The sequence below is a fragment of the Chenopodium quinoa genome, unplaced genomic scaffold, assembly GCF_001683475.1.
Source record: "Chenopodium quinoa cultivar QQ74 unplaced genomic scaffold, ASM168347v1, whole genome shotgun sequence".
NCBI classification, from domain to species: domain Eukaryota; kingdom Viridiplantae; phylum Streptophyta; class Magnoliopsida; order Caryophyllales; family Amaranthaceae; genus Chenopodium; species Chenopodium quinoa.
Genome location: NW_018744113.1, coordinates 2,073,654 through 2,085,658, shown reverse-complemented (window position 1 = coordinate 2,085,658; position 12,005 = coordinate 2,073,654). Strand labels below are relative to the sequence as shown.

The 12,005-nt window shown below is 44.3% G+C and overlaps 1 protein-coding gene across 1 annotated transcript; it reads right to left on the bottom strand.

Annotated features, from left to right (window-relative positions):
* Positions 1-5,773: 5,773 nt before the first annotated feature.
* LOC110692568 (protein TolA-like) lies at positions 5,774-6,919 on the bottom strand. The gene is made up of 3 exons (XM_021869604.1): positions 6,830-6,919; positions 6,591-6,746; positions 5,774-5,986 (listed from the first exon to the last, which is right to left on the bottom strand). Exons 1-3 carry the CDS (start codon positions 6,917-6,919, stop codon positions 5,774-5,776), a joined length of 459 nt encoding a protein of 152 aa, XP_021725296.1.
* Positions 6,920-12,005: the final 5,086 nt, after the last annotated feature.

Genomic DNA, 12,005 nt, shown 5'->3' with positions numbered 1-12,005 from the left:
GAGGAGGTCGTCCATGACACCAACGACTGCTTCAGTCTTCAGCGTGCGTTGGACCGTCTGGCTGACAAAGGGCTGTTGAAGTCCTACATTTCTAAGTCCCCAGCCGGGGCAAAAAAGAAAAACAAGGGTCAGTCCTCCAAGACTATCCCCCAGCCTGCTAGTAGCTCGGATACCGATAAGGAGCCGGTCTACACTATAGCAGGTGGGTTCTCATGTGGTGGCCCTACCATCCGGGGCACCAAGAGCCATCTTCGAAAGACGGACAAAGATGATGATGAGCAGGCGTCTGCCAGCTCTTCCTTCCCCGATGTCTTGATCATTGAGAAGGATAGGGGCAGCGTCCGCCGTCCTCATGATGACCCGGTGGTCATTGAATGTAAGGTTGCCAACTAGTTAGTTGGATGGATCCTTATAGACACCGGGCTCATCAGACATCATCAGCCTCCGGTGCCTGCAAAAGATGAAATACAATGTCAACAGCATGCATCCAGTCACCCACCCCTTGGTTGGTTTTGGGGGTGGGATGGTCTACCCAGCCGGAAGGATTGACTTACCCATCCGGCTGGGAGAGAAGGGACAGGGATGACATATTGTCGTTAGATTCTTGGTCGTTGAGGAGTTGACCGCCTATAATATCATTCTTGGCAGGCCAACCCTCAACGTAGCCAAGGCAGTAATCATCCCGTCCCTCATGCTCATCAAGTATGAGAGGGATGACGGCTCTGTTGGTTCCTTGAATGGGGATCAGAAGACGGCCCGAGAGTGCTATCTCTCAACCGTCCGAGATACCGTGGCCCCAGGCGGTCAGGAACCAATAGACCTTGACAACGTCAAGGATGCCGACCCAGCTCCTGCTCCATCAGCAGCCGGAAAGAAAAGAAAGGCTCCTCTACTGGTGGAGGTGAAAAAAGAGAAAAAATAGCAATCACTGACCGGTGAACGGTCAGATGAGCTCCGTCCTCAACCGGTTGGCGAAAGCATTCATCTCGTTCTGGACTACAGCCGTCCAGAACGCACTGTTAAGGTTGGGCCGGTTGCTCATGCTACCTTGGGTGCAAGCTTGCACCTTCTGCTGAAAGAATTCAAAGACGTTTTTTCCTTTGAAGTGGAAGAGATGCCAGGCATCAGCCCGGATCTTGCTATCCAAAAACTCGCCGTGGACCCCAAAAAAAAGCCCATCCGGCAAAAGAAAAGAAACCACGGCAAGGAAAGAAGTCAGGCGGCAGCTGCCGAAGTCAAAAAGCTGCTAGATGCCAGGTTCATTCGGCCTTGTAATTTCCCCGACTGGGTGGCCAATGTGGTCATTGTGAAGAAACCGAATGGGACCTGGCGCATGTGTGTTTATTACATAGACCTCAACAAGGCGTGTCCAAAGGACAGTTATCCGCTTCCAAAGATTGACAGTTTGGTTGATTCTACAGCCGGTCACGCCTTGATGAGCTTTATGCATGCCTACTCTGGCTTCCATCAGATACCCCTGTGGAAGAAAGATCAAGAGAAGACGGCCTTCGTCACTGATCAGGGGTTATTCTGTTATACTGTGATGTCGTTTGGCTTGAAAAATGCGCCTACCACTTTCCAACGGATGATTAGTACGGTCTTCATTAATCAGATTGGGAGGAATGTGGAGGCGTACATTGATGACATGATAGTCAAATCCAAGCTACAGACGGATCACCTTGCTGATCTCCGAGAAACATTCACCACCCTCAGGCGGCATAAGGTTATGTTAAATCCTAAGAAATGCAGCTTTGGTGTTGAGTCTGGGAAGTTTCTCGGATTCCTGATTGATCAAAGGGGGATAGAGGCTAACCCCGAAAAGATACAGGCGGTGATTGACATGAAGTCACCCCGCTCTGTCAAGAAAGTTCAGAGACTCACCGGTTGTCTGGCCGCCCTGGGGAGGTTCCTCAGCCGGTCAGGTGACAAATGCCTCTACTTGTTCCAAGCAATCAGGAAGAAGACCAGATTTGAATAGGGGGATGATGCTGAGGCGGCGTTCCAGAGGTTGAAAGAGCATTTATATTATCTGCCTAGGTTGGTCAGTCCTTTGCCTAGGGAGACGTTGTACATGTATTTATCCGTCTCAGACCATGCCCTCACTCCCGTTCTCCTTCCTGAGCGAGACGGCGTGCAGCTCCCGGTTTACTTCATTAGCCATGTTCTTAAAAATGCTGAACTCCGGTACCCCATGGTTGAAAAATTTGGCCTCACTTTGTATATGGAATTCAAAAAATTGAAGCCTTACTTTTTGGCACATCCGGTGGTGATTTACACGGACCAGCCACTCAAGCGGCCAATGTCTACCTTGGACTCATCCGGGAGAATGTTGAAATGGGTTATTGAAATGCAGAGCCTTAAAATCACTTACAAACCAAGAAAGGCAGTGAAAGGTCAGGCGTTTGCCGACTTCATTGTGGAAATGACTCGTCCGGTGGCTCCGGATAATCTTGATCAGGTTTGGAAAGTGTACGTAGACGGGAGCTCTACAAAGAACGGCTGTGGTGCAGGCGTAATTTATGAGTCTCTTGAAGGAGACAGATTTGAATATGCACTACGCTTCAAGTTTCAGGCCTCTAACAATGAGGCGGAATATGAAGCCCTGCTAGCCGGCATACGCATGTGTAAGGCGACAGGGACCATGAAAATTGACGCCTACTCTGATTCTCAATTGGTTGTTAGCCAGTATGAGGGAAGTTATGAGGCTACCCATCCGGCTATGATTAAATATCTTTAGGCAGTCAAAGAAGAGACCAAGGCACTTGAGGAATTCCGGCTGAATTAGGTGCCTAGGTCGAAAAACAACCAGGCGGATGCATTGTCAAAGCTGGCATCTTCCGCCTCCCATGATACGCCTCGGTCAGTCTTCTGAGAAGTTCTTGAAAAGAGAAGCATCTATGAGGATCCCGTTGGAATTCTGGACCGAAGCTCTACCTGGATGGATGGCATCCGGGCCTATCTCTCAGATGGCACACTTCCTGATTCGCCACAGGAAGCAGCCGTCCTGAAAAAGCGAGCTGCAAGATTCGAGTTGAAAAATGGAGAACTCTTCAAGGCGGGGTTTCTGAAGCCTTTGTTGAAGTGTGTAACCCAGAAAAGGGGAAAGAAGTTCTCGAAGACTTGCACTCGGGATTCTGCGCCTCTCACATAGGCGACAGGTCCCTAGCTGTTAGAGCCAGACGACATTACTTTTGGCCCACTCTTGAGGCGGACGCCAAGGAGTTGGTGAAGAAATGTGACAAGTGCCAAAAATTTGGCAAACTCATTCACCGTCCGGCTACTGATCTGACGGCCATCCACAACCCAATCCCGTTTGCAAAATGGGGCATGGACATTCTAGGTCCTTACACGCCTGCTCCAGGCGGAAAGCGCTATATCTTAGTGGATGTGGATTACTTCACCAAGTGGGTTGAGGCTGAGGCGGTTAAAAACATCAAGACCTCAGACGTAATTTTCTTCATCTGGAAGAACATTATCACCCGGTACAGGGTACCCATGTCTATGGTTTTTGATAATGGTCCTCAGCTAAAAACTTGGTTGGGAGATCAGGGGATCTCAAGCTATTTCGCATCTGGTGGCCGGCCCCAAGCAAACGACCAAGTTGAAGCTTTCAACAAACTCATCTCAGACGACAATAAAAAGAAAATAGAACGAGCCGGTGGCTTATGGGCCGAAGAATTAATCCATGTCCTGTGGGCCATCCGGACAACAGCGAAAGGAGCAACCAGTGAAACCCCATTTCTCATGGTTTACGGTGCTGAAGCCGTCTTGCCAATCGTACATTACGAGCCGACTCTCAGAGTCATGCTGTATGATGAAGAGGCAAACTGGGAAGCAATGCGCCTGACATTGGATTCACTCCCAGAACGCAGGGGAAATGCCGCCTTGCGTCATGAGATTTACCGTCTGAGAATGACGAGAGCCTACAACAAAAAAGTACACAAGCGTCCCTTGAAAGTTGACGACTTAGTGTTACGAAAAATGGAGGCAACCGGTAGGGCCAATGAGCTGGGAAAGCTAACCCCAAATTGGGAAGGCCCCTACCGGATCTATGAAGAAGTAAGGGACGGCACCTACCGCCTGGAAACTCCAAACGGCAGGCGCCTGCCTAGAACTTGTTATGTAGACAATCTAAAAAAGTACTACTTCTGAGAATGTAAACTTTTTGTAAACAGTGAGTTAGTTAATGAAGATTCAGACTTTGTTTGCAAAATTATCGTTTGATTATCCATCCGGGTAATATCCAGGCGGATTCCTCATTTACCTAACTAAGTTCGATACTTAGTGAAGGTTTCATTTGTTAGTCCGCCTGGGTAATACTCGGATCTCTTGTTTATTTAAGTTTGATACTTTGTTTATTCAACTGCTTGACTATCCGCCTGGGTAATACTCAGACGGATTCTCCATTTATCTAACTAAGTTTGGTACTTAGTATGATCAAATATTTGTCTGTTCGTCTGGATATTACCCAGACAGAATCGTATTCTTAAAAAACTAAGTTTGATACTTAGTGTAAATTCAGCACTGATTAAGAAACTAAGCACAAAAACGTTTAGTGGCTACACAATCGGTCTCAAACAGGACCAGAGGCTAAAATGGCCGGATGGTTGCTATTTTTATAAAATCGCCTGTCCCAACATGGACAAAGGCGTCCGGCGACACCCCTCCGGGTGCAATCGTTGCAGAAAACAGATTATCTGTCGTATCTATGTATCCATGCAGACGGCAAAAATTGAACGGCCAAATTGGTCAACTCATAGCCGTTTGACTAAAATAACCTGCGAAGAATGAATAAGTTCCTAAATACCGGATGCCCATAGGCATCAGTCGGTAACCGGCTAAAGTTCTCACTTAGGTTATTTATTTTAAAATTGCACCTCACCCTAATTGGGGCAAGAGTTCAATGGCTATGAAATCTCTACCAAGACGGGCATAAGCCGTCTGTGTAGTGGCCGAAACGCCTGTTGGTGTACGGATGTGCACATGGTTTGGGGCAATCACTACTGTGATTGATTGACTTACAAACATATCATGCTCTTTGCAGCATCAGACGTTTTCAAGTCAATCAACCAGCTCCAATTGAAACCAATCACACAGCCGTCCAGGGGCAAGGACAACCGGACTACTGATTAGTTAGGCAAGAAATCGCCGCATGCTTTTGATAAGTTAGGCAAAAATTAAAATTTGTAAAAAACAAAAATTCAAATGCAAAATGATCAAAACCGACTTAGTCGGTGCAATTCATAAAAGTCCATCCAACCAAACGGTTGTAATGGATCAAATGTTAACCGGACCCCGTCCGGGAGAAAGAAATTGTTAATTAACCCGGCTCCATAGCCGGTAAAAACAAAAATACTCGGCACGCAGGCCGGAAAAAGCAAGTTTTGGCATACAGCCGCTGATTAAAAATTAAAAAAGCAAAGACTGGCATACTGCCGCTGAGGGGTCACTTCTGGCCTGCAGACGAAGCCTCCTGGTTCTCCCCCTTCTCCTCATCATCTGAGGGAATTTGATGCGCTTCGTCGGGACCAGGAAGCTCAGGCGCGGTTGGCTCATTGTTGCTGAGCCAGGCTTCAAAGGAGGCAGGCTCTGGCTCACCTTGCTCTCTCAAGTACACCACGTACTCGGCATAGCTGTGTGCCATTGCCCAGATGCTATAATCAGCGTCTGGGTACAAGGCAGCCCAAGCAATTTTCATACGGGCGTCGTTGTCAGCATCACTCTCAGCAACAAGGCGGTTTTGCTCCGCCTCCAGGGTTGCTGCAAAGTTTTTCTAAGCTTCAGCAGCATCCTTCTCCAGCCTCTCAACCTTGGATTTCAGTTTGCCAAGGTCCGCCTGGGTCTTCTTAAGCGCCTCTTCAGCCTGTTTGGCGCTCTCGTCTGCTTTCTTCTGAGCCTCCTCCGCTCCCTTCTTGGCCGTCTCAGCATCCGTTACCCGCTGGTCGGCCGCCTTCAGATCTAGCTCCAGCTGCTGGATTTTAGACGCCTGTGTCATAATTATTGCTTTAGTTTCAAGTTCATTTACGATAGTTGAGTGTAAAGCAATATTATCAGCGTCTATGGCGGACTTCTTGGCCCTTTTTACCTCTTTCCGTTTGCGGGAATAAGGACGTTTGAGCCCGTCCACCCGCAGCATGGCCTGCAAAAAGCAGGCGGTATAAGAATTACAGGCGGGATAATTACTTGGAAAAAATAACATTGAATTGACAAGTTTCTTACCTCAGCTAGAAGGATAGAATGCGTTCAAGATTGAACGTCTCTATCCCAGGGATATTGTCCTTATCCCTCTTCCGGACGGCATCCAGCATGGCCTTGGCGTGCTTTTGGACGTCTGGCCAGCGGGGAGATTGATCTGCACCACAATCAATACGTGATGAGTGCGAAACTAAGGCAACACCTATCTGTTGCCGACCGTCTGGGGATGACGTCTGTTGGGAGTGGGATTTCACCCTTAAAGGCCACCCCAGCTTAAGCGGGAATTCAAAAGGGTTCTTACCTTCAGAGCCGGTTAAGCGGGAAACGCTTGCAGGTGTGGTGAACCCCGCGACTGGTGAGGGGTTGGTAAGATCAAGGCACAGGCTGCCGCCTACCTTCTCGAGTCGCCTCGCTATCCGCATCGTCTTAGCCCCGGATGAGGTGCCAGGAGTTGACGTAGAGGCAGACTTTTTTATTTTATTGATAACGGATGGGGCCTCCTTTCTAGCCCGTTTGAGATTCTTCTCAAACGATTTCCCAACTTTTCCCCCCTGTGAAAATAAACAAGTAAAGGTTAGTATCCGGGCAAGACAGTTTATAAAATAAACTTAAGAAAGGGTCAGGCGCTCAATACCTTGGCCCTGAGCTCGGCCGCAGCTTTCTCTGCAAGATCTTTGCGGATGGTCGCAGAAGACCGCTTGGGAGTTTTCTCCGACTGCAACATGTTTAGCGCTTCTTCTGCAAAAAGAGAAGTTGATCAGAATCATAAATCAATTCCGATAGAAAAATACTACAGACGGTGTGAACCCAAGCGCATACGTTTATTAAACATGTGCCCTAGCCCGCAGGCGGCTAGGAAACATTCATCCCTGAACCAGGCGCTCTTGGGAATCCAATTCTTAGGGACTTTTATTGTTTCCCGGTTGACAGAGTTGCGTCTGTGAGGCCGAAAAAGTCTGCCTCGATTATTTTGTCAAAGTCTTCCTCTGGGATCCGGGGAAGAGCGCACTTCCTGCCCAACAAGTCGGGCTTCTTATTGTACAGACGGAATTCATAATTTTCCCGTCTGGTCGGGGCTGACATCAGGTAGAACCTATGCTTCCAGCCATCGAACTTGGAGACCTTGTCCAAGGTCATCATGTATTGAGGCTGTGTGGTTAGAGTATACCATGCCCTCCAGCCGCCTGGGCTTCTGCTGAGGTAATGCATGCTTGCAAAGGCCTCCCAGCCGAGGTTAAGCCCTTGGAACTCGCAGGCGGCAACATACCCCAGAATGTTGGTCCAGGAGTTGGGGGTAAGTTGCCATACCCCAAGGCCGTAGCCTCTCAAAATTGCCTTCACCGCCTGGTGAAGGGGGAAGCGAAGGCCGGCTTTGAACGCCGCCTCATAACAGCCAAAATAGCTGTTGGCGTTCTCTTGATCATCCCCCCAAGCGACGGTGCCCAGCTCAGGCGGCACCCGGATCTTATACCCGTCTCCAAGCGGGTGCATTTTCTTAAAGTTCTCTAAGTTCTCCCCCATCTGGATTCGGTCCTTGGAGGAGACGTGGATGCTGAAGGGATCGTCCTTCTCACTCCACTTTTTCCTTTCTTCCTCCTCGCTATCCGAAAGAGGGGGCAAGTCATCGCTGCTCTCGGAGGTAGAGGCGGAGCTGTCACTCTCCGTCTCCCCCTTGCTTTGGTCCATGGGGGCAGAGGCGGCCTCGTCGCCGCCTTGGTCACACTCTTCCAAAAAAGAGTCTGCAGGGGTTGAAGGGGCGCGCGGAGGGGATCTCTCCAGAGCCGTCTGGTTTCCCTGACCCCGAGCCGGCACTCCCAGTCCTAGACTTAGCCGACCCTGGTGACCGGCTGGACTCTAACCTAGGCTGTGCTGTGTGTGTTGGTGATGCATCCATTTATTGCAAGAAATATGTACAAGCGGTGCAAAAAGAAAAGAGCTGAGAGAGACAGAGACATTACCTTTTGATTTGGTATCTGAACGTAGACGGGACCGGCTGTATTGCTGAAGAACAAACTTTCTTGCTCGCGTCTTCCTCAAACAAGTGACTTCTGCTCTCTCAGAGTTTTTCTCTCTAGGAAATTTTTGTAAACGTACAAAATTATGAGGGTAAAACGGCTATATATAGAGGGTAAATTTGGGGGCATTTTCGTAATTTACCCGGAAGGTGAACGGTTACTCTGTAACGGTAAAATTACCGCCAGCCGGAGCGTGACATGTGTCACAGATGCCACGTGGCGTGCCACGTCACATCTGTGAGGGGCAAATGTTTAGGGTAATTTTACCCTACCACGTGGCCCAATCAGAAGGTGACACGTGTCATCCCCAGATTGGTCTAAAATGGACCAATCCCTGCTCGACACGTGTCATTCCCGAAATCAAGGGAAAAGGCGGCCTTCAGGCCCAAATCCCGAGAATGTCGCCAAACAGCGCAACCCACCAATGATTAGGGTTCAGTAACCTAATCAGGGGCACAATTCCCAAAGACCCTATAAATAGGGAGATGTCCCTCATTTTGAGGGCACGTTTTGATCATTTATTACACATTTACTCTTTGATAAAGACATCCTGAGCTTGGAATCCGAGCAGATCCCTACCTAAATTTCCGCACCTTTTTTCTCCCTTCAAGTTTCTAACTTGTGCGTCGGAGGCGGAGCACCACCCAACTGGTGTCTCCGTTTGTTTTGCAAGTACAGCTCACCCCGGATCAGTCTTTGTGTTGTAACTCTCCCGAGGGACAAAAACACCCAAAACAGGATAGTTAGATAAAATCATTAAATCAAAATATATTTTTTAATTTCTGATTATTTGTTAAAATAATATAAATCCTAATGTAAAAGATAAAATAAAAGATAATTTTTGTTTTTTTTTTAATAATTTAAATATTAAATTACTATTTTTTGTTTTCAATTCTCAAATTTCATTTGTTAATTTTTTCTTAAAATGGCGACTGAAAATTAAAATTCTAAATTAATATATAAATCTAATTTTTCATTGGTCGAAATATTAGTTTTGTTTATGTGGCGTGCGATGAACGAATTTTTATATAATATATTTTTTAAATATCAAAATATAATTTTTAATTTTTTAAATAATATATATCCTAATATCTAAAGATAATTTTTAGTTTTGTAACAAATAAAAATGATAAATTTAGTGTTCTTAAACAATTAAAATCCTAATAAATTACTATTTGTCGTTTTTACCTACGTGGCAAAAATTTAAAATTTCATTCGTCACTTTTGTTTAGGCGGCGAGTGATTTTTTTAATTCTAAAATAAAATAGAAATCTAATTTTTAATTGGTCGAAAATATATCTTTTCTTATGTGGCGTTCTCAATGCTCTCCAAAAATGCCTACTTTATTTATATATATTAGATTTTCTTTTTATTTTATTTTTATTTTCTTTTTTTTCTTTTCCCTTTTTTCTTATTTCTTTCTTTTATTTTTATATTTTACTTTTCTTATTTTACGTTTCCTTTTTAATTTAATTTGTTTTCTTTTCTTTTTCTATTTTTTCCTAGCTTAGTATTTATACCCATTTTTTTGGGGTAATTAGAGGGATAGAAAATTAAATTACTATCTATTCCACTCTCTAATTAGTTTTAGGAGAGCTTCTCTCTCTAGGTTTAGGTTAGAATTACGGTAGTTTAGAGAGAGAAAGTAAGGGTTTCACCATTGATGAGCTTGGATATTGAAGAAGAAATTTATCATATTTTCTATAGACTTTCATCTTCCATCAATGAGAATCTCTAACTCTCTCTCTCTCCTCTATTTTTTATTTGCTTTATTTTGATTATTATTTTAGTTGTTGGTATTGCTTATTAATCATGTTTACTCTTGATTATTCGTTAATTAATCTTGTTATTAGCATGATTAGTGAGTAATTTCCCCATTAAGGGGATGATTGTGGTGTAGTTGGATCTTGAGAATGTTCTAGGGTTTAGTTTTATTTTATTTGTGATTAAAGTCTTTATATGCTTGATATTCTTTAATCTTCTTGCAAGTGCACATTGTTGGGTGATTAAAGGTGAATCTTTGCTAACAAGGAACGGAAGTTGACTTAATTAAGGTTCATTACTATCGATTGTTATTTAATAGTACCTCCTAGTATATGGTTCTAATGTGGAAACATAGAGGCTATGTTAGGAGAAGCCAATTGACCCCGGAAGGCGGCTAGATTAGACCCTTTACTTCGATATTCATGCTTGTTTAGTTCATAATTAATTCAATTTCTGTGCCTTTGTTTATGTTCAAGTGAATGCTATACCTAAATTATTTCCCTTAATGTTTTATTTCTTGTTTTAGCATATTTAGACTTTAGTTTATTTATCTCTCATTCCGGACTAGCTTAATTGTCGATAACATTTGGTGGTGTTTATCCGTTCTCTGTGGTTCGACCCCTATGCTTGCCTTATACTCGTATTTGGTTTGTTTAGGTTGTATAAATTGTATTTGATATAGGGATAGACAATTGAACGCGTTTATTCCCTCGTCAAATTGGCGCCGTTGCCGGGGAACGGCTACCATTACCGTTATGTTATCTTATTGAGACTAGTCCATTGTATATTTTTTTTCTTTTGATTTGTTTTTGTTCTCTTTGTTTTGTTTTTGTTGTTGAAAAATGGCACATTTTTCTTTTCCTCAATGTGATGATGAGTCTTTTTATGTCTACTTCCATAGACTTGTGGGATTTTTGAACTATAATGGTTGTAATCCTTGTGAAGCTTGTGAGATTTGTTACTATGGCATGAATGAACAAACGAGATTTGAAGTTGAAAGTAGGTTTAATGGCGAATTTCAAGCATTATCGGTTCATAGTGCTTGGAGCTTTTTTGTACGGTTTGCTAAGGAAGTACGCAATAGGGCATGTAATTTTGCTTATTTTGATTCTCAATGTGATAATAGTTTTATTAGTGGCATGCATCCCCATGATTTGTCTTGTGATCCTATTTGTGAACCTAGTACAAGTGATTTCAACTCTCTATCTCCTATTGTTGATGATGAATCTCATTTGCTTGATTATACCCCCTCTCCCCAATATGATGATGCTCACGTTTATAATGTTAATGATCCTCCCTCCTCATCTTCTTGTTCTTACATGGCTTCAAATGATTTCCCTTATGCTTCTAATGAGTCCTTTTATGAGGGTAATTCTATGGAAAATTTGAAGGAAGAGAAGATAATGAAGATAATGGAGATGATGGAGAAGTATAACGAGATGAGGGAAGTTGAGAATAGGGAGACAGAAGCTAGAATGAAGATGCTTGAGAGCCAAATTCTCCAACTAGCCAACTCTCAAGAAGATGCCCTTTCTTCTTCTTCTCTATCCCATATGAGTGAGGATCCCATTAGAGAGCATTCGAGTGATGGTGAAGAAGTTGAAAATGAAAAGAGTGTTGATTTTGAAAATCCTAATCCTTCTTCCCATCTTGATAAGTCTCAAGTGTATGTTTGTGACCCTTCAATTTATGAGTATATAGACTCTTTTGAGGTAATGTCCCACATAATTTTCGAGAGTCATATGAGGAGTTATAGATTATTGGATGATTTCATCGAGAACGCTTCTTGGGACTTAGATGAGTTTGAGATGAATCTACCTCCATTCATGCACGATTTTGGGACCTTGGGTTTTGAGATAGTTGAAGGAAAGGTTGTTTATTGTGGTGAAAAGGAGGATAAGGTTGATTCCCTTGGAGTTTTTGAGCTTGAGGGAGATGTAGAACGTGAGGGCTCTTCATTTGAGGATTCCATGATAGATTTTCATTCCCTCATTAGTGATGTGAGATCTTGTGATGAGGGATTAGCTACCC

Excerpts from the sequence above, each read along its gene's own strand:
- LOC110692568 (XM_021869604.1), bottom strand. The coding sequence starts at position 6,919 with ATGTTGCAGTCGGAGAAAACTCCCAAGCGGTCTTCTGCGACCATCCGC. Across the intron at positions 6,747-6,829 it reads CGGCCGAGCTCAGGGCCAAG|GGGGGAAAAGTTGGGAAATC; the intron begins GTATTGAGCGCC and ends TTATTTTCACAG. Across the intron at positions 5,987-6,590 it reads TAGCGAGGCGACTCGAGAAG|GCGTCTAAAATCCAGCAGCT; the intron begins GTAGGCGGCAGC and ends ATTATGACACAG.